The sequence below is a fragment of the Budorcas taxicolor genome, chromosome X (assembly GCF_023091745.1).
Source record: "Budorcas taxicolor isolate Tak-1 chromosome X, Takin1.1, whole genome shotgun sequence".
Classification (NCBI taxonomy): Eukaryota; Metazoa; Chordata; class Mammalia; order Artiodactyla; family Bovidae; genus Budorcas; species Budorcas taxicolor.
The window spans coordinates 82,197,271-82,220,631 of record NC_068935.1 but is presented as its reverse complement, the minus strand read 5'-3'; the positions used below and the strand labels follow the sequence as shown (position 1 = coordinate 82,220,631).

Here is a 23,361-nt window from a genome sequence, read left to right as displayed (position 1 = left end):
AGCCACAGGGCCAGCCTGGCATGTGTTGGCCCTGGATACTGGGTCTTTAGGGGCAGGCTTAGAGCCTGAGACCACATGGAATGGCCTAGTACTGGGGCAGGTCTAGAGCCTAGCTTTGTAGAGGCTGGCCTGGAGTCTGGAAAAATGGAGGATGAGTTGGTGCTTGAGTTTACTGGGGTAGGCCTGGTGCTGCAGTCCAAGGTAAAGTTGATTGCTCCCCTCACTCTCCTTTCTCCATGTGGAAGGGATCTCTCCCTGGACTACATAGTGTGAGCTTTGGGGAAGGGTGACATGGGTAATATGAAAGTGTCATTTCTAGCATCTGCAATGCACTTTTTCTTATTTCTGTACTCCACCCAGGTATTCTTATCTGTCATATGGATTCCATAGCTCTCATTGAAGGACTTTTATTGCATAGATAGTTGTTTGAATTCATTCACGTTACTGTGAAGGGAAAAGCACTAGAAATGCTTGTTAAGCCATCTGTCCCCTGGGTTAGCAGAATTTTATTTAAAATCTCAGAATATTCAGAAAACACATTGCTCACCTATTTCAATGTATTGAAGTACAGATTTAAGAACACCTTGTATCTTCCACTGATCTGCTAAGGGAAAATAATTTCACAGATTCATCTGTAAATTGATTAGGATGGGTTCATCTCTGTCCTATCCACTGCCAAAAGACTAACTCACTTTTTGGGCACAAATTTTACAAACCTTGCCTTTCCTGGCTCAGGACCCAGAAAAAGTCTACCTTTACATGGAAAAAAAAAATGATTATGCCTCTACTGCTTTTCAATATACTTCTATTCTCCAGTCACTATTAAGAAGATAAGGGTAAACTTTAATACTGACCTTCACTTTCATCCAGGGAAGAAGTATAGAAAACTGTCCTTTCCCGCAGCAAGCGCTTTGAAATTGTAATTGGTTTGTGTCTTCTTGCTGTTACTCGAGGTGGAGGCACTGGGGGTGCAGTACTTTCCTCAGGTGGACCTGAATAGATCTGTAGAAGGGGAGTATTTCCAGAAAACAATTAGAAAGGTCAACTTTTTGTATTCCTAATGCTAACTACCAGTTGATGCCCATCAGCATTACACCTAGTGTCTGCCATAGAAATTCTAATATTACTAAAGGAATTGGGGATATTTTCTTAAACACTCTAACCACCAGCAAGTAGAGATTTCCCACCATGTTTGAGGTGCAGGACCTGGGATTTCTCAGTGTGGAGGGAAGAATGCAGACAAAAACGGCAACATCAGGAGTGTACTCTTCTATATATTAGGTGGGATTGCTGCATGACATATTCACTGAACAAAACCAATTAAATTATTATTAAAAGAATTGTGCAACATCAGTCCTGAATTTTCCACTTACTGCCTGGGAAACTGTAAAAAAGCTTTTCCCAACAAAAACTGTAAAAAAGGTTTCCAAGCAAAACTCATTAAAAAATCACCTCCCATCTCTGAGCCTTAGCTTCTTCATCTGTAAATTACAGGGAGCACCACCTATCACAGGATGTGTTGAGAACCAAGTGGAAAGGTAGTCAAAGTACATTGTATGGGTAGAGGTGGGTAGAGGTAGGGTGTGAAGAATGATTAAAAATAACCACATGCATTCAATATTTCTGAAAAGATACAAAGAAACTGATTACATTGTTTGCACAAGACAGGAATAATGAGTGGCTCAGGGAAGGATGGAGGAAACTTATTTTTCACTCCTATATCATTTTGATCTTTAAAAATTTTCAAACCATGTATGCATTACTTATTCAACAGAGAAAGGATAAAAACAAAGTTCCTTGAAGTTATGATAATGCTGGATAAGTGAGGGAGGAGCTGTGATTAAAATTTGTATATAGTGTCTCATATGTACTTAAGGATCTTCCTACACCTGAGGAGAATGACCTTTTGGCCAGAGTGCACACAGTTTGGAAAGACACACATATGTGATGATGGAGGAAGGGAACTGGTTACATTGCAATAATAAAATCAATCCCAATGATTTGTGCAAAATAATGTCATAGCCCAACATTCTATCAGGCAAGAATCAACATAGTTTGCATAGACACAGAACTTACATGATTGGGAACACAAGGCAAGCCTGTGTGAAAGCTGCACAATGATAGAGAACAAAGTAATAAGAACCATAAGGCAGTACATGTTTCAGTATCTCATGGAATAGGGAAAAAAGAATATGACATAGTAGCAAGCAGATGAGCTTTGAGGCCATATACTTTTAGGTCATATTTCTGGTGTCATCATTAGTAATAATATTCTAAATAGCTACCATTTTGTGAGCATCTTAAGCAGATGTAGTAGTTGTTACAAATATCCCTTGTTATTTATCAGGTGCACCAGGGTCTTTGCACTGAATGTTTCATCTACCTGGAGTGCACTTCTTCCAGGTAACCATATCCTTAGCTTGTGCTCTTGATTTCAGTAGTATTAATGATCAAATACACTCCTCTCAGCTAGTCCTTGCAGATAAATGTATCAAAATTTTGACATGCTTCCCTCTGTTGTGCTTTCTATCCCCCATCTCTATTTAACTTATTTTCTTATCACTTTCTAACACTGCTGTTGTTGTTGTTCAGTTGCTAAGTCATGTCCAACTCTTTGCAACCCCATGGACTGCAGCACGCCAGGCTTCCCCGTCCTCCACTATCTCCCAGAGTTTGCTCAAGTTCATGTACATTGAGTCGGTGATGCTATCTAACCATCTCATTATCTGCCTCCCTCTTCTCCTTTTGTCTTCAAACTTTTCCAGCATCAGGGTCTTTTAACACCATATATTGTACTTATTTAGCTTTTGGTTATCTGCCTCTCTACTTGATTGTATACTATACTAATGTAGATCATCATGTTCACTGTTGTATCTCCAGAAGTTAGAAGAGTGACTAGAATTGCTGGGCCAAAAAACTAACACATTTAAAATTCTGATATAAAAGGCCAAATTGTCCTCTGAAAATAACATGACAGCCACTTTCCCTTCCAGCCAAAATAGGGTAAAAGGGCCTAGATTTATATCATCAGCATGGAACAATTAAAAAGCTAGAAAAAAATGTAATAATGATTCTGATCATTATTAGGGCATTTGAAACCTGGCAATGAAGGACAGTGATCCATGAGAGAGGAAAAATAAATGAAGTGAACTCCATGATTGTCCCAGCATAAAGCCTGGAAAGATTCTTCAGGCCATACTACAAGACAAGGAACCCAGAAGAGCCCAGCAGTCTCCATAAACTGCACAGAGAACGCTGGAGATCTTCAGGTGTCCTCTTTAAGAATTTAGCTGCACACTGATCAATACATATGTGTAAGGCAAGAACCACAGGACTAAATTAAAGGGAAACACAGTGGCTGGAAGAGTTCCTGTTCTCACTAGCCACAGTGAGCTATTAAATAATTCACAGAGCACTGAGTAGAGTACACAGACAAGTTTTGCCTCATTCACAAAGAAAAATTAACATAACTAAATACTATTCTTTTTCTGCTTAAGCTTAAAGAAAATACTTGTAAATATTAAGCTGTATTTGGGTAACAACTGCACCCCAGAAAAAGCTCAAGAATATTACCTATAGTAATTAAAAAATAGCCAGAATTCAAGAAGGTAAAATTAATGTCTTGTGTCTGATAAAAAATTATCAGAAATAAATTATTCATAGCTATTTCTTTTTAAACTTCTTATATTTATATTTAAGTATAGCTAATTAACAATGCTGTGATAGTTTCAGCTGGATATCAAAGGAAATTAACCAGACATATACATGTATCCATTCTCCCTCAAATTCCCCAATAGCCCATTCTAATTTTGGTGTATTTTATTTCTTTTTCTTGCTCAATTGCTCTGGCTAGGACTGTGGTACTGTATTGAATAGGAGTGGTTACAATGAATATTCTTATCTTATTCCTGATCTTAGCAACAGTTGTCTACCTTGCCAGTCAATCCTAAAGAAAGTCAGTCCTGAGTATTCTTTGGAAGGACTGATGCTGAAACTCCAATACTTTGGCCACCTGATGCAAAGAGCTGACTCATTTGCAAAGACCCTGATGATGGGAATGATTGAAGTCAGGAAGAGAAGGGGACAACAGAGGGTGAGATGGTAGGATGGCATCACTGACTCAATTGACATGAGTTTGAGTGATCTTCAGGAATTGATGATGAACAGGGAAACCTGGCATGCTGCAGTTCATGGGGTCACAAAGAGTTAGACATGACTGAGACACTGAACTGAACTGATGATGTTAGCTGTGGGCTTTTCCTATATGGTCTTAGTAATGTTGAGGTCTGTTCTTTCCATACCAAATTTGTTGAAAGTATTTATCACAAAAGGATATTTAATTTTGGGAAATGTATTTTATGCATCCACTGAGAATTTTATTTTTCATTTTATTAATGTGGTATATCACATTTATTGATTTTCATATGTTGAAGCATCCTTGCATCCCAGGGATGAATTCCACTTGATAATAGTCTATGATTCCTTTAAAGTGCTGTTCAATTAAGCATGCTAGTATTTTGTAGAAAATATATGCTTTCTGTATTCATCAGGTATGTTGGCCTGTGGCCTATAGCTTTCTTTTCCTCCGTCCTCTTTCCCCCTCCTCCTCTTCCTTCTCTTTTTTTTTTTAATAGACTACTGCAGATGGTGATTGCAGCCATGAAATTAAAAGACGCTTACTCCTTGGAAGAAAAGTTATGACCAACCTAGATAGCATATTCAAAAGCAGAGACATTACTTTGCCAACAAAGGTCTGTCTAGTCAAGGCTATGGTTTTTTCAGTAGTCATGTATGGATGTGAGAGTTGGACTGTGAAGAAGGCTGAGTGCTGAAGAATTGATGCTTTTGAACTGTGGTGTTGGAGAAGACTCTTGAGAGTCCCTTGGACTGCAAGGAGATCCAACCAGTCCATTCTGAAGGAGATCAACCCTGGGATTTCTTTGGAAGGAATGATGCTAAAGCTGAAACTCCAGTACTTTGGCCACCTCATGAGAAGAGTTGACTCATTGGAAAAGACTCTGATGCTGGGAGGGATTGGGGGCAGGAGGAGAAGGAGACGACAGAGGATGAGATGGCTGGATGGCATCACTGACTTGATGCACATGAATCTGAGTGAACTCTGGTAGTTGGTGATGGACAGGGAGGCCTGGCGTGCTGTGATTCATGGGGTCGCAAAGAGTCAGACACGACTGAGGGACTGAACTGAACTGAACTGAAACTGGCTTTGGCATCATGGTAATGTTGGCCTCATAAAATGAGTTTGGGAGTGTTCTCTCTCTTTCAACGTTTTTAACTGATAATAATTGACATGAATTCTTCTTTTAATATTTGGTAGAATTCACCAATGAAACAATCTGGACCTGAGCTTTTCTTCTTTGGAAGATTTCTGAATACTGATTCAAGCTCCTCACTCACTATTTGTTCAGATTTTCTATTTCTTCATGATTCAGTTTCACTAGGTTATGTATTTCTAGGAACTTACCAATTTTTCTAGGTTATCCAATTTGTTGGCATAGGTTTATTTATAGTAGTCTCTTATTATCCTTTCTATTTCTGTAGTGTATCTTTGTTTATTTCTGATTTTATGTATTCAGGTCTTCTCTCTTTATTTCTTAGTCTAGTTAAAGTTTTTCAGTTTTATTTATTTTTTTAAAAACTCAACATAATTTCATTTATCTTTTCTATTGGTTTCCTGTTCTCTATTTCATTGATTTCTCTCTTTTTTGCTCTGATCTTTGTTATTTCCTTCCTTGTGCAAACTTTGGGCTGAGTTTGTTCTTTTACCAATTGTTTGAGATGTTAAGTTAGGTTATTTGTGATCTTTCTCTTGTCTTAATGTAAATGCAGTGTAATGTAATGTAATGTAAATGTAGTGTAAATGTAGAGTTTTGTAGAAGTCCCCTCTTAGAATTGCCTTTTCTGCATTTCATAAGTTTCGATTGGTTGTTTTTCTATTGTCATATTTCTAGATATTTTTTTTATTTCTTGCTTTCTCTCTTTTGATTTCTTGCTTGACCCTTTGGTTGTTCAAAAGTGCGTTGTCTACCACATATTTGAAAATTTTTGTTTTCTTCCAGTTATTGATTTCTAGTTTCATACCATTGTGACCAGAAAATACTTGATAAGATTTCGATCTTCATACATTTGCTTATTTTATGACCTAACATTAACTATCCTAGAGAAAGTTCCATGTCCACGTGAGAAGAATGAGTATTCTGGTGGTGGGTAAATGTTCTGTATATGTCATTCAAGTTCATTTGGTCTAAGGTATAGTTCAGGTACAATGTTTCTTTAATTGAATTTCTGTCTGAATGATCTATGCAAACTTGAAAGTAGAATATTAAAGTCTTTCACTATTATTTTATTGTTTATTTCTCCCTTCAGAGCTGTTAGTATTTGCTTAATATATTTAGGTGCTGCAATGCTAGGTGCACACATATGTACAATTGTTATAGAATGCTCAAACTACTGCACAATTGCACTCATCTCACATGCTAGCAAAGTAATGCTTAAAATTCTCTAAGCCAGGCTTCAGCAATACATGAACCATGAACTTCCAGACATTCAAGCTAGTTTTAGAAGAGGAAGAGGAACCAGAGATCAAATTGCCAACATCTGCTGGATCATGGAAAAGACAAGAAAATTCCAGAAAAACATCTATTTCTGCTTTATTGACTATGCCAAAGCCTTTGACTGTGTGCATCACAATAAACTGTGGAAAACTCTGAAAGAAATGGGAATACCAGACCACCTAATCTGCCTCTTGATAAACCTATTTGCAGGTCAGGAAGCTACAGTTAGAACTGGACATGGAACAACAGACTGGTTCCAAATAGGAAAAGGAGTACATCAAGGCTGTATATTGTCACCCTGCTTATTTAACTTATGTGCAGAGTACATCATGAGAAACGCTGGGCTGGAAGAAGCACAAGCTGGAATCAAGATTGCCGGGAGAAATATCAATAACCTCAGATATGCAGATGACACCACCCTTATGGCAGAAAGTGAAGAGGAACTGAAAAGCCTCTTGATGAAAGTGAAAGAAGAGAGTGAACAAGTTGGCTTAAAACTCAGCATTCAGAAAACAAAGATCATGGCATCTGGTCCCATCACTTCATGGGAAATAGATGGGGAAACAGTGGAAACAGTGGCAGACTTTATTTTTTGGGCTCCAAAATCACTGAAGATGGTGACTGCAGCCGTGAAATTAAAAGATGCTTACTCCTTGGAAGGAAAGTTATGACCAACTTAGAGAGCATATTCAAAAGCAGAGACATTACTTTGCCAACAAAGGTCTGTCTAGTCAAGGCTATGGTTTTTCCAGTGGTCATGTATGGATGTGAGAGTTGGACTGTGAAGAAAGCTGAGCACTGAAGAATTGAAGCTTTTGAACTGTGGTGTTGGAGAAGACTCTTGAGAGTCTCCTGGACTGCAAGGAGATCAAACCAGTCCACCCTAAAGGAGATCAGTCCTGGGTGTTCTTTGGAAGGACTGATGCTAAAGCTGAAACTCCAGTACTTTGGCCACCTCATGTGAAGAGTTGACTCATTGGAGAAGACCCTGATGCTGGGAGGGACTGGGGGCAGGAGGAGAAGGGGACGACAGAGGATGAGATGGCTGGATGGCATCACTGACTCGATGGACATGCATTTGAGTGAACTCTGGGAGTTGGTGATGGACAGGGAGGCCTGGCATGCTGCGATTCATGGGGTCGCAAAGAGTCAGATACGACTGAGCGACTGAACTGAACTGAACTTGATGAATAGACCACATTATCATTAAATTATGACCTTCTTCATTCCATTAAATCAGTTTCTGATTTAAAGTTTATTTTGTATGATATAAGTATCCCTGCTTTCATTTGGATTCTATTTGCAGGAAATAACTTTTCCAACCCTTAACTTTGAGCCTATGTGTCTCCTCTGCCTTTTGATTAGATAATTTAATTCATTTACATTCAAAGTAATTATTGAAGGCAAGGAGTTATTAATTCCATCTTAATTATTTTCTGGCTATTCTGAAATTCCCTTATTTCTTTCCTCATCACTTGTTGTCTTTATTCTTATGAATTTATCATTTTCTGTAATGTCATGCTTTGATTTCCTTCTCTCTATCTTTTGTCTTTTATCTATCTTTTATCTACTACAGGTTTTTGCATTTGTGGTTACTATGAGGCTTATATAAACAAAACTATAGATATAAAAATCTATTTAAAGCTGATAACAGCTTATCTTTGATCATATACCAAGACCCTACCATTTTACATCTCCCTCTATATTTTATGTTTCAGACATCACAACTTACCCAATTTTATATTGTATATTCATTAACAAATTACTGTAGCTAAGTTATCATTAATATATTTGTCCTTTAACCTTTATATTAGAGTTACATAATTAACACAGTGCCATATTACAGTATGAGAATATTCTGAATTTGACAATATATTTATCTTATCAATAGGTTTTATACTTTCATATATTTTTGCCTTACTAACTAGCATCCTTTCATTTCAGCTTGAAGAACTCCTTTCAGTATTCTCGAAAGGCAGGGCTAGTGTGGACAAACTCCCTCAGCTTTTAGTTGTTTGGTAAAGTCTTTATCTTTCCTTCATTTCTTGAAAGATGACTTTGCTGGGTAAAATATTCATGGTTGGAAGTTTTTCTTTTTTTCAGCAGTTTGCATATACCATCCAACTTTCTTCTGGTCTGCAAGGGGTCTGCTGAGAAATCTTTTGATAGCTGTATATGTGAGGGTATGTTTTTTCTCTTGCTGCTTTTAACATTCTGTCTTTGATTTTAAACTCTTTCATTACAATGTGTCTTGGAAAAGACTGTTTTGGGTTGACATTTTGAGATAACTGTTGGCTTCATAAATTTATCCCTAGGTTTAAATTCTCAGACATTACTTCCTTAAAAAGTTTTCTCTCATTCTTCTTCTGGGACCTCTGAGACTCCAACAATTCATAAACTCTTTCTTTTAATGGACCCCATAATTCACATAGACTATATTCATTCTTTTTCATTATTTTTTCTTTATGCTGCCCTGAATATTGATATTGTTGTTCAGTCCCTCAGTCATGTCCAACTCTTGGCAACCCCATGGACTGCAGCATGCCAGGCTTCCCTGTCCTTCACTATCTCCTTCAGTTTGCCCAAACTCATGTCCATTGTGTTGATGATGCCATCCAATTATCTCATCCTCTCTCGCCCCCTTCTCCTGCTGCTCTCAATCTTTCCCAACATCAGGGTTTTTTCCAGTGAGTTGGCTCTTTGCATCAGATGGCCAAAATATTGGAGCTTCAACTTCAGCCTCAGTCCTTCCAGGGAATATTCAGAGTTTATTTCCTTTAGGATTGACTGGTTTTACCTTCTTGTTGTTCAAAGGATTCTCAAGAGTCTTCTTCAGCACAGCTCAAAAGCATCAATTCTTCAGCACTCAGCCTTCTTTATGGTCCAACTCTAACACCCATCCATAACTACTGGAAAAGCCATAGCTTTGACTATACAGACCTTTGTTGGAAAAGTGATATATCTGCTTTTTAATATGCTATCCAGGTTTGTCATAGCTTTTCTTCCAAGGAGCAAGCATCTTTTAATTTAATTCTGTGGCTGCAGTCACTATCTGCAGTGATTTTTGGATCCAAAGAAAATAAAGTCTGTCACCATTTCCACTTTTTCCCCATCTAGGCTCCCGTGAATAGATGATCTCAAACAACCTGTCTTCTAATTCACTAACTCTTTCTTCTTTTGGATAGAGTGTAACATTGAAGCTCTCTATTGTATTCTTCAGTCCAGTCATTGTTCCTTGAACTCTAGGATTTCTGTTTTGTTTTTGTTTTTTAATGATTTCCGTTTATTTGTTGACCTTGTTTTGTTCATGCCTTATGTCCCTAATTTCATTTAGTTGTTTATCTTTGTTTTCTTATAGTTTACTGAATATCTTTTTTAATTAAAGCATAGTTGATTTACAATATTATACTAGTTTCAAGTATACAACATAGTGATTCAATAATTTTATAGATTATACTTAAAGTAATTATAAGATATTGACTATATTATCTATGCTATATAATATGTCCTTGTAGCTTATTTATTTTATATAAAGTATACATCAGTTCAGTTCAGTCGCTCAGTCATGTCCGACTCTTTGCGACCCCATGAATCACAGCTCGCCAGGCCTCCCTGTCCATCACCAACTACCAGAGTTCACTCAGACTCACGTCCATCGAGTCAGTGATACCATCCAGCCATCTCATCCTCTGTCGTCCCCTTCTCCTTCTGCCCCCAATCCCTCCCAGCATCAGAGTCTTTTCCAATGAGTCAACTCTTCGCATGAGGTGGCCAAAGTACTGGAGTTTCAGCTTCAGCATCATTCCCTCCAAAGAAATCCCAGGGCTGCCACAACTGGGTATTGTTTTTGCTTTGGCTCCATCCCTACATATATCTTAATCCCCTACCCTATACTGCTCTCCCCTCTTTCCCTCATCACATTGATAACCATTTTTTGTTCTTTATATCTGAGTTTGTTTCTGTTCTATTTTATTCAATTGTTTTAGCTTTTAGATTCCACATATAAGTGGTAGCATATACTATTTGTTTTTGTCTGACATTTCACTTAGGATAATACTTTCTAAATTATTCATGTTGTTGCAAATGGCAAAATTTTCATTCCTTTTTATGGCTAATAGTCCACACACAGCTGCTTTATTCATCAGCGATGGACATTTAGGTTGCCTTCATATCTTGGCTATTGTAAATAATGCTATGATGAATACTGGGGTATATATATCTTTTCAAATTAATGTTTTAATTTCTTTCAGATATATACCCAGGAGTGGACTTGCTGAATCATATGGTAATCTTATTTTTAGTTTTTTAGGGACCATCCACACTGACTTCCATATTGGCTGCACCACCTTGCATTTCCACCAGCAATGTACTACCTAAGCTAAGTCGCTTCAGTAGTGTCCGACTCTGTGTGACCCCATAGACGGTAGCCAACCAAGCTCCGCCGTCCCTGGGATTCTCCAGGCAAGAATACTGGAGTGTGTTGCCATTTCCTTCTCCAATGCATGAAAGTGAAAAGTGAAAGTGAAGTCACTCAGTCATGTCCGACTCTTAGAGACCCCATGGACTGCAGCCCACCAGTCTCCTCCGTCCATGGGATTTTCCAGGCCAGAGTACTGGAGTGGTGTGCCATTGCCTTCTCCTAAGTCTAAAACCTGGTAATTACCCTTGCCAGGTTTGGCAAATAAAAATGAAGGTGCTAGTTAAATCTGAATTTCATATAAACAATGAATAGGGTTCTTCCCTTTTCTTCACATTCTTATCCTGAGATTCTAGGTGGGCCATCTGGTGGTGTCTGGGGGAGACTAGCTGCCTGAGTTCTTTGGAAGTCAAATTTGGTGCCTTGGTCATCAGGTGGGCAAGCTTGGTGTTTGGATCCACTAGGGCAAGCCTGGTGCCTGGGTCCAAGTGTATGGACTGGGGCTTGGATTCACTGGGATAGGCCTAACACTTGAGTTTGCAGTGATAGGCTTATTATTTGGGTTCATGTGAATGAATCTGGATCTGGGTCCATGAGGGCTGACCAAGATAAGGAATCACTGGGTGGGCCTACAATCTGGGTCCACAGGGACTATTCTGGTGCTGGATGGGCCAGGAGCCTGATTTCATAGGAACTGGGCTAGAACCTAGGGCAATGGGGTTAGTTTGCCCTTTGGGCCCACTGGGAGCCAAGGGCCATGGAAGATGGCCTGTCATCTTGGGCCTCAAGGGCCAGCCTAGAGATTAAGTCTATGGGGTTTAGCTTGTTGCTGATATAGGACAGGAGTATGGCTCTCTGGAAGCCAGCCTATAAGCTGAGGCCACAAGTGCTTGTTTGACACTGAGGTTGGCCAGAAGCTTGGGTCTACAGGAGCCTGTCTGGACCCTGAGCCATAGGAGCAATCCTGGAATTGAGGTAGGCTGGGTGCCTCAGTCTATGTAAGCTGGTCTAGAGGTTAGGTCTGTGGGAGCTGACCCATTCTGGAATGGGCCAGGAATCTGCATTCAGGAATCCACTAGAAGCCTGGTGACAGAGCTGGCTGACAGTGGGGTCATCCAGGAACCTGGGTTTGTGTGAGCACATACAGGCCTCAGGAACTGTCTGGGGATATAGGTGCTGGGCAATGTTGAGAGTTTTGAGAGCTTGAGTTGGCAGGAACCTTCTGGTAGCATGGTGCTGCAGGAGCTCTCTTGGACTTTGGGAAATGCCTGGGGCCACAGAAGCTGGTGGATAACAGCGTAGGGCAAGGGCCTGGGTTTGCCTGGGATACCATTGGGAGCCTGGGGCCATGAGAGACATCTGTCTGCAGGAGTTGGTCTGATGCTGAGGTGGGCTGGTACTAGGGTTTAACAGTGAAATCAAGTGTTCACTTCATTCTCCTCCCCCAAAAAGACTGTCATTCTCCACACTGGGCTGAATCTTGGGAGAGGGATGAAAGACAGTGACTCTATCTTTCTTCCTCATTGTGTCTTTTCTTATTTCTTTGCTTCACTAGGTGTTATAATCCCTCACCTGAATTCACCAGGTGTTATAATCCCTCACCTGGATTCCTTATATATATAAAATTGCTTACTCAATACTGACATCTGGATATTCCAGAGGCATCTCAACTTCAGCATTTCTAAAATTACACTATTTATTTTCTTTTAATTGTTTATTCCTTAAAACAATGCTAATGTCCAATCCAGAAATCTGGGTATTGTTATCCTAGCATCTTCCCTCTCTCTCACATCCCATATCCATTTAGTCACCATGTTCCATCAGTTATACTTCCTTAATATTTCTCTAATCTAGTCTCTCTGTTCAATACCACTGCCTCAGTTCAGAGTTTCATCATGTCTTTCTAATATTACCACAGTGGTCTTGTAACTATTCTCTGTGTCTCATGTCACTCTTTTATTTAATCTGTCTATGAAAGTATGAATAGAGGGACCTTCCTAAACTCAAAACATAATTGTCTTACCCTTCTGCTTATATTTTAGTGACTCCTCACTATTTTTGAGACAAAGTCCAAACTCTGTAGTTAGTAAACAAAGTGCTGTATAATCTGGCCCCTGACTACAATCTCCAATTTCATCTTCCTCTATTCTTACCATCACTTTATACTATGATATCCATCCACCCTTCTTCCTTTTACTAATATTAATGGAAGTCATTGAATTTTAGCTGAGTACCCATGCTTACATGTCCCAGCTTCCCTTAAAGCTAGGTAAGGCCATGCACTTAAGTTTTAAACAATAAAATACAGGAGGAAGTGATTTATACAAACTTCTGGATCACGTTTTTATAAAGAATTTGTCTGCATTCCATTCTGTTTCCCTTTCTCTTTCATGAAGACTGATGGAACAGGTACGTTGGACCCAAAGATTAAGGCCAAGCAGTAAGGATAGCAGAACTACTCCACCAATTTTGGACTGTTTCCCTCTGGACTTTTGCATGAATGCAAAATGAACTTGTCTTTTATTTAAGTCACCAAATTTGCTCTTCTTTGTATTACAGGAAGTTAGACTGTACCTTAATTCATTCATCCCCTTTTAACTTTTGTGTCTTAACTCATGTACTAACATGAGTTAGTACTGAGGCTATGGGAAGCCTTAGCTGATTCCCAGGCCAGAGATATGTTCTACTTCCACTTGCTCCCATAGCATCTGATGTACATCTTCATATTACTTATTACACTGTATCCTGAGTGCTGATTACCCCCCAATTTCCTCTCAGTATCATGAGCTTCCTGACAGTAGAGACTTTTGTCTCATTCATCTCTACAAACTAGAGCCTTATTAGGATACCAGACAAAAAAAAGCAGTACAGTGACAGTTTTTATAATGAATGGATGGGTTTTGGCTGCCAGGCCCCTTGAGGCCTATTAAATACTAGAGACTTTTCTCACTTGTTTCTTCTCCAGCTGGAAATGGGGAAAGAGAGTATAAGTCAGAGATTAAAGAACTAGCTTTGAGCAAGAATCAGCTGTGTAGATGCTTTGCCACTTGCTAACAATGCAACCTCAGGAAAGGTACTTAAACTATATGTGCCTCAAACGTGAAGCTCAGTTTGCATTTTGCAAACCTCAATTTCCTAAATAGTGATAATAATCACTATAACCACCTACCTCATATGGTTGTTGTGATGACTGAATGAGAAAATAAATGTAAAGAGCCTAGTCTGGAACATGTTAAGCACTCTATAGATGGTAACTACCGCAACCCTAAAAATGACTTAAACTCATGTTTCCTTGGAGAGAAGCAGGGAGAGAGGGATGGAGAGATTAGATGGAGGGGGTAAGGAATAGGGGACAGAGGGAGGTTGAGACTAAAGCAATAAGGGGTGAAGTGGTTATGTGCTATGCAAATCAGAAGTTGTGGACTTGATGGCTCTTTGAGGTCTCTGTCAGATTAAGTTATTTTATTTATTTCCTCTAGTGATAGCAGTTATTTGTTTCTCATTGGCAAAACTCCTTCCTCACAGCCTGCTCATCTTCAAAGAGCTACCCAGACCCCAAGAAGGATATGGGATCACTACTTTTTAGGGTTTGCAATGAAAGCCAGCAAAATCCACCTGGACAGGCTGCTATCTATAGGCTCTGTCTCCTCCAGGTAGACTGAGACATTGGTTGGGAAAGTTTTGAGACAAGTTCTGCCAATGTGCCCATGGGCCGGGCTCAGAGAAGTTGCTCAGTAGGTTTAAAACCAGTCTTTCTAAATGAGAAAAGTCTAGAAAAGCCGAGGGGATACTTCCTATTGTGTGTCCTTTCTAAAATTAAAACATGGCCTGGATAAACCTAGAGTCAACATGGATTGCAACATTCATCCCAAAGCTGGCCTACAGATGTAAACCTTGAAGCCAAGATTTAATGTGGAAACACTGGCAATTACTGTGGTAGGGAGAATCCATTTACCTGTCTCTCTGTTCTGTGGGCCCTCAAAAAGCCCGACATCAGATCTATTTTTAAATGATGAGCTTTAACCTATATGTTACTGCTATTCCCTTTGGTAAAAGAAATGGAGTAAATTTGCCTTCCTTGCTCATTCAACCTTAGCCAGTTTAGCCTCATTGCTGTTCCACATGCCAAGGACAGTTCTGCCTCATGAACTTTGCATTCACTGTTTACTATTCCTGGAACTGCTCTTTCTCAGGCTATCCACCATGGCTAATACTCTTTATTTAGTTTTCTGCCTACAAATCATATTAATACCACCTTCTACAAGATAACCACAGATAACCATCCTTTACTTTGTTATTCACAGCACTTATCACCACCTGACAATATATTGAATTGTTTATCATCTGTCACTTCCCAATAGAATACAAGACCCATGAAATAAAGGCCTTTGTTTTATTCACAAGTATATCTATCTTCAGTGCCAAAAACTTTGCCTGGTATGTGATAAGAATTTAGTGTTTATGAAATTTAAATTTTATCATTAGTTCTTTGAAGGAGGAATACAAACTACAGATATAACTAGTGTCCTGGGAATGAAAACCTGGCAAATATCCATAGTTTCTCTTAAGAGAGGAAGAAGAAGAAATGATGGGCCCAAGATCTCTGAACTTAGTTTTGACAACTCAATTTTAATGTTAAGAAAGGCCTAAGAAAAGAAACTCTGTTTTACTCAATTCCCTATTGACTTCTTGAGTATCCATGAAAGTATGTTCTAAGAGAGGAATCACAATGTACCCTCTGATGATAAAAAAAATAAATTCAAAAGAATGGGAAAATCATAATGTGTGAGGCTTTCTTATAGGGGTGGATGGAGTGAAATACCAGGTGGCAGAGGATGCACAACTAGCTCCTCTGTATCTCATGCAATCTTTGAAAAAGGGAAGTGATACCAGTAGCAGGAGAAGGCCTAAGTGGCAGGGCTATGACATGAACTTAAGATTTGTCTGACATTAAGGTTAATATTCTTTCTGCTATATAACACAGAAGAAAACATTTTAAGTTTAAAAATAATTCCTTGGGTGGGAACAGTATCAGGCCAAACTTGTTTTCCCACCTTGCAAAACTCCTGAAAGAGGGTGAACTGATTTGGCTTTCTGCAAACTGGTTAAGAACACCTAGAATTTTATGGTCTTTAATACTGACTTTGGGAAAAGTCCCAGAGAATAACCAGTACAGAGTCTGGTAGCAAACCAATGATATTTGTTTTCTGGGCACATGGCTGGCCCTGAATGTTAGCTGAGTTGAATTCTAAAGACTCAGTCTAAGAGAAATCAATATACAAGGATATTATTTCACTCTGTTGGGCCTTGGCTATTGTCTGGGATGGTCATCATGAGTCCAGCTCCTGGAAATCCTTTCCCTGAAGGCTCCTGAGGACTAAAGCTGGATGATAACATTTGTTGGGCTTTGAGGCACAGACAGGAGAGGTATCACTTTCACTGCAGAGGGAGTTAATGAAACTCTTGCCTGAATTTGATAACATATTAATCCCCCCAAAGTTTCTTCTCTATCATGTCTTTAGGCATGAAAGATAGAAGAAAATTTAACATAAGATAATCATTTTTCAATTGCCAAAAACAATAAGATCCACAGTCATCTAAATTCTTGGAAATTTTGACAGAACTCAGTAACTATCCAGATTCTCCCCAGATGCTGCTTCAGGGTTGCAAATATCAGACTGTACAAAAAGCATCTTGTCTTTCTATAAATCAAAGATATAAGACTTGGCCCTGATGAAGCTCAGCTTTCTACTGAGCCTCCATTTACACTCTGGCTGAGGCTGTGTTGCACTTTCTGAGGTCTCGTTATATTAGCAAAAACTGCACTCTGAACTTCATTAGAAACAAAGGTGGTGATTGGCTAAAAAATAATGAGCTCTTAGCATTTGGCAGAGACCACTTTAAACATCAAGTGTGTCAACAAGTTCTCTCAGAGTTTGCACAGAACTTTGAAAATATCATGTCTGTTGTTACTAAGAGCCAAAAATTTTTAAAGAGGGCTGTCACCAGGCTTGTCTTTGGTCTCTGCAACATATAGACTTTAAGGTTCTTCTACATGACACACAACCCATACAACATACTTAAGGTAAAACTGATATCCAAAGAGAGGAAGCGGTTTGCTCATGTCTCCAAAGCTAGTAGGTGGTAAAACTTCAATTAGAACCCCAAAATTCTAATCCTCAATCTAGTGCCCTATCCCCTTAAAACATAGTACCTCCTTTGTGAAACTGTTTTATACTTCTGTTGATTGTATCTAACATGTCTAATCCATGGTCTGTCAGTCCATTCCCCTTCTAGTTGCCTTGGGAAGAGGATACTTAGGAAAGAATTAAGTCAGAATCTGCTAAGGACACCTCCATCCACTTCGCAAGGATTTTGTGTTCTACTAAGAATGCAATGGCAGATTTCAAGTGGAGTTTTCTCTTAAGACCTACTTACAATACCTTCAGACTAGGGAAGTGAAGAGCTCTGCATCATTTAGCAACTATGAATTAACAATGATCTCAGTTCATTCAGTTCAGTCACCCAGTCGTGTCCAACTCTTTGTGACCCCATGGAATGCAGCATGCCAGGGCTATCTGTCCATCACCAACTCCCGGAGTTTACTCAAACTCATGTCCATTGAGTCGGTGATGTCATCCAACCATCTTATCCTCTGTCGTCCCTTTCTCTTGCCTTCAGTCTTTCCCAGCATCAGGGTCTTTTCAAATGAGTTAGTTCTTTGCATCAGGTGGCCAAAGTTTCGGAGTTTCAGCTTCAGCATCAGTCCTTCCAAAGAATATTCACGACTGATTTCCTTTAGGATGGACTGGTTGGATCTCCTTGCAGTCCAAGGGACTCTCAAGAGTCTTCTTCAACATGACAGTTCAAAAGCATCAATTCTTCAGCACTCAGCTTTCTTTATAGTCCAACACTTACATCCATACATGACTACTTGAAAAACCATAGCTTTGACTAGATGGACCTTTGTTGGCAAAGTAATGTTGCTGCTTTTTAATATGCTGTCTAGGCTTCAACAGTACATGAACTGTGAACTTCCAAATGTTCAAGCTGGATTTAGAAAAGGCAGAGGAACCAGAGAACAAATTGCCAACATTCGCTGGATCATTGAAAAAGCAAGAGAGTTCCAGAAAAACATTGATTTCTGCTTTATTGACTATGCCAAAGCCTTTGACTGTGTGGATCGCAATAAACTGTGGAAAATTCTGAAAGAGACGGGAATACCAGGCAACTTGACCTGCCTCTTGAGAAATCTGTATGTAGGTCAGGAAGCAACAGTTAGAACTGGACATGGAACAACAGACTGGTTCCAAATAGGGAAAGGAATATGTCAAGGCTGTATATTATCACCCTGCTTATTTAACTTCTATGCAGAGTACATCATGAGAAATGCTGGGCTGGATGAAGCACAAGATGGAATCAAGATTGCTGGGAGAAATATCAATAACCTCAGACATGCAGATGACACCACCCTTATGGCAGAAAGTGAAGAACTAAAGAGCCTCTTGGTGAAAGTGAAAGAGGTAAGTGAAAAAGTTGGCTTAAAACTCAACATTCAGAAAACTAAGATCATGGCATCTGGTCCCATCATTTCATGGCAAGTAGATGGAAAAACAGTGGAAACAGTGTCAGACTTTATTTTTTTGGCTCCCAAATCACTGCAGATGGTGACTGCAGCCATGAAATTAAGAGATGCTTACTCCTTGGAAGAAAACCAGATGGTAAAGCATCTGCCTACAATGCGGGAGACCTGCGTTCAATCCCTGGGTTGGGAAGATACCCTGGAGAAGGAAATGGCAACCGACTCTAGGACTCTTGCCTGGAAAATCCCATGGACTGAGGAGCCTGATAGGCTACAGTCCATGGGGTAGCAAAGAGTCGGACATGACTGAGAGACTTCACTTCACTTCACTCCTTGGAAGAAAAGTTATGACCAACCTAGACAACCTAGACAATGATCTAAGGACTTCTAAAAAGTACCACTTTGACTACTTAGTTTATACCGTAGATTATGGAAGAGTGTCATCACTGAGATAAAGTTAGTTTCCTATCAATATACTAAAGGGATGGGAAGGTATTGGGTTGGCTATAAAGTTCATTCTGTTAGATATTAGGGAAAAACCCAAAGAAACTTTTTGGCTAACTCAGTAGCATTTAGTGGGCAACACTATGTACAAAGTACTTAATATATTTATCTCATTGAACCTTCCCAACAACTGAGTGAGGTAAGTTTAATTATTAGTCCCAATTTTAAGATGAAGGAAACAAGTTTCAGGGAGGTAGATTGGCTTGTTGAAGACTACCTGGCTAGCAAATATTGGAGCTGGAATTCAGCCTCAGGGTCATCTGCTTCCAAAGTTATTTTCCATTATTTCCATAATACTCTCATCTTTATGGTTATTTGGAAAACCTATAGATGTGGGTTAGGCATTTTCAGTTTTCAGTCTTAATCCCAAAATAGCAGTGACAGCCATTAGTCCCAAAATCTCAGAGCAAAGAAAAAGTTCACCCAATCTCAATGCTCCTCCGCTGATACCTGATTTCTGAAATTCCTACGGGTAGTGTCACCAGACTGAGGAACCTCGGTCTGCTTCATGTCTAGCTGCCAAATTATACCTATCTGACCCTCTAGCACAGTGGCCCCAGTCTTATTCAGACTCTGATGTTCAAACCTGAGATTCAGACCACCCAAAGGAGAATAGCTAAGACAAAAGTATATGATATGGGAAAATCATTGACCACTGAGGGGAATGGGCTATATGATATGGGGAGATCTTATTAAATTCTCAAAAATCTCTGATTATATGTTAATTCTCTCATTCTCTCTCTCTCTCTCTCTCTCTCTCTCACACACACACACACACACACACACAAGCAAATCAGAAGCCACCAAAAATACAATAAAAACAGATAATTGACTTTGAAATCCATAACAAATTTAATCCCTTCAGGTCTCAGTTACCTGTAAGTAAAATAAGGAAATACTTCATAAAAGTTATGAGAAGTCAATGAGACACTGAAGATGTTGAATACCAAAATTTCAGCACAGCCAGTGGCACAAGTAGTAGTGGCACTAGTAGCAAAATCTAGATAAAGGCCAACTATTATTTGTACTATTGTGACTTTTGTTTCAGTGCCAGCTGGAGACAGGAAAAGGAAGGGAGAGGGTATTCCCGCCTTTTACTGAATCTTGACAATAATTCTTAGGACGACAAGAATCAAAAGGATGACTCATGAGGAAGGTTTCAGCTCTCTGAACACTGAGGGGTAAACCCCAGGTTACAGCTGTATCGTACACTTATCACACTATCTCATCAGGTTTGGACATGCTTATTCACTTCAAACAGGTCCTGACCTCACTTCAAAGCTAAGAGAATTAGGCTTTTTGAAAGTGTGTGAAGATCTTCTTGATTTAGTAAGAATTGGAAACTTAAAGCTGTGTTTTCAAAGATTCACTATGACTGATAAACATATTTGAAATTTCTCAATCGAATCATTCTTTGCTCAAGACTGATAAACATATTTGAAATTTCTCAATCGAATCATTCTTTGCTCAAAGATATTTTTCTTCAGGTTATACTTTGCTTTTAATATTCACTACTTAAAGTAATTTTTTTCTGAAGATTCATTTGAAAATGTTTGCCAAATCCCTAGTTAAGTACATTTTATATTCTCATATACTGTCTTTTTTTATACTCTTTATACTGTTCTCATATGTACAGACTAATACAAATGTTATTTTTAATAGCTTTTAGCTTAACTCTATCATTTCAGGATTTAAAGGCAATGATGTATAAACCTGGCTTAATTAGATTCTCTCTCTCCATTTGTGTACATGTGTGTGTTTTGTATCTATATGTATATGTGTAGATAGATACATAAAGACATATTTTAAGATACATAAAATACAAATCCATAAAGTATAAATCTACATTTATATTTATACATATTTTAAAATAATTATCTCTCTACCAACCTGCTTACCTATCATTCCAGAAAGCAGAGGTAGAGGGAAATATTCATCTATTCCTTTGCTGCCCTCTTGTGGCAGAACAAAATTGACAGAAGCCATATTTCAGAGAGACAGGAGGCATAGGCTACGACTAAAAGAAATCTGTTTCCTCTAAGTTGCTAGACTGGGTGTCTGAAGAATAACATAAACCAGAGCTGGTCCTTAAAAGGAACTCTTGTTTGCCTCCCTAAATCCATTACATTGCTATAATGTCGGGTTTTTTTCTGGACAATATCCCATTTGGCCATTTGGGAACATAGGCAGCAATTGAGTTCCCACAAACTCTGCATTGAGAACAACCCAACTTTCTGTGGCCAATTTATAGGAAAAAACTTTTCTTAACCATCTGTATCTTCAGCAAAGATTGTACCATTCAGTTCCCTCAACCATGGTTTCTAACCATACATTTTTAGACATAAAAATAAAATCCATTTTCATATACATTGATAATAGATTTTCTAATTACTTTGAAAATAATTATTCACCTAGAAAACTGTACATAAGGCAATAAAGAAGGAACTTGTTGGATTAAAAAGCAGCTTGAAAAGTGAAAGTAAAAGTGTTAGTCGTTCAGTCTTGTGTGACTCTTTGCGACCCCATGGACTGTATAGCCTGCTAGGCTTCTCTGTCCATGGAATTCTCCAGGCAAGAATACTGGAATGGGTAGCCATTCCCTTCTCCAAGGGATCTTCCTGACCCAGGAATTGAACCCAGGTCTCCTGCATTGCAGGCATATTCTTTACCATCTGAGCCACTAGAAAAGCTCACAAAAGCAGCTTACCACCCAGTAAAAGAGAAAAATTAGCAGTTGGAAAGGAACTCAAGAGAAGAGTTAAGGTTAGAAGAGCTAAGTCAATGTCAGTGATGAAAAGAGAAGTACAAGTCGCTGTTGTCTTTAACATCTCATGTAAAACAAGTCCCCATTCCCTGAAGTTCAGGCTTAACCCAACAGACCTAGAGTTAAGTCTCAACTTGGCCACTTACAACACTCTGTGCCTCTGTTTCCTAATTAAAAAAGGAAATAATAATATCTATCATTCACAGAATTAGAATAATGACTGAATGAGATAAAAGTACATTGCCCCATATATGGCACCTAGCCTGATTTCATGTTCCCTGAATACAAGTCTAAATTTAAGAGGTTCCTAGCCCCAATACAATGATCCCAGCAATAATAAAGGAAGGAAATGTCCAGTGCCAGATTGCATAACTAAGAAGATGAGTTTGCAAAGTGCAAGTGAGACAAGAAGAACTGTGGGGCTAGGTTAGTGGGGGGTGAACTAAAGTTCCAAAGAGTAGATGAGTAGGAATGGAGTTAGAGAAAGAAAAATTTGCCACCACTACTGCAGCATGCACAAAAGGACTTTTGTAAAATGAAGAGCCTGTACCAGAAGGTTTTCAAGGTCCCTTTATAGTTCTAATACTCAAATGGTTCTATTCCACATTTTGTCCCCTTAAGTTTAAAATAAATAATTGTCCTCAAAAAAATTGCTAAGAACTGCCTTCAGGACTGACCTCTCTATTCCCCTGTAATTCGCCACATTTCCCCGAAACAAAATTTTCAGAAACAGAAGTCAACATTCCTCTGTCTATCTAAATGGCTTCTTTGTCTCAAAGCATCAGCATTAGATTTGGGCACTTTGATAGATACTGTTCAGTGAGATTGAAGTGAGAGAACTTAAGAATCATTGACACCATTGAGGGATCAGTATAGAGGTAGATTTTCTTACCCTGTAACTTACTTACCCACCAACTCAGAAAATAAGTAATTTAAAGATGATGATTCAAATTGTTTTCAAATACTCTTTTTAAAAGACTTAAGAATGGACTCCTTTAAGTATCAATACTTTTGATTCACTTAAGTTTTATTTACAGAACATAGATATTCTTAAAAGAGAGGCAAAAGGAAGACAAGGACAAGGAAACTTAAAACCAATGTGTTTAAGCCTTTTTCTATTAAAGAGCAAGTGTAAATGGAAAAAAAAACACATTACTGAAATTATAATATATGTCAACTGAAAAGTCATATCCCATTAACAGAACAATGTGGCAGGAACATATAATCCCTGATATTTGTAAAGAAGCATAACTCTTCTCTTTTAATCTCCACAACCATCCTATGAAGTTACACATACATAAAGTCCAGAATTTCTGAAACAATCTCACCCACATTTCATTTTGTTCTTTTTTGAAAAATACAATTTGATAAATGTTTATTAAGTTGGTACTTTTTATATCTCCATATATCTTCATATGAATACATTCATAAATCAGAAAAATCTTTGATTACCATGTCTTTGTTTGGAAAATATGATCACAGTTCATCTCTAGTATCATACAAAGGTCAGAACTTCAATAAT

The 23,361-nt window shown here is 38.7% G+C and overlaps 1 protein-coding gene across 1 annotated transcript in view; it reads right to left on the bottom strand.

Moving 5' to 3' along the window:
- The window catches only part of OPHN1 (oligophrenin 1), a 597,166-nt gene that overhangs the window by 40,153 nt on the left and 533,652 nt on the right, over window positions 1-23,361 (bottom strand). The window contains exon 19 of the mRNA XM_052663238.1: window positions 855-1,002. Coding sequence (XP_052519198.1) covers window positions 855-1,002 — 148 coding nt within the window. The remainder of the gene's footprint in view (window positions 1-854; window positions 1,003-23,361) is intronic.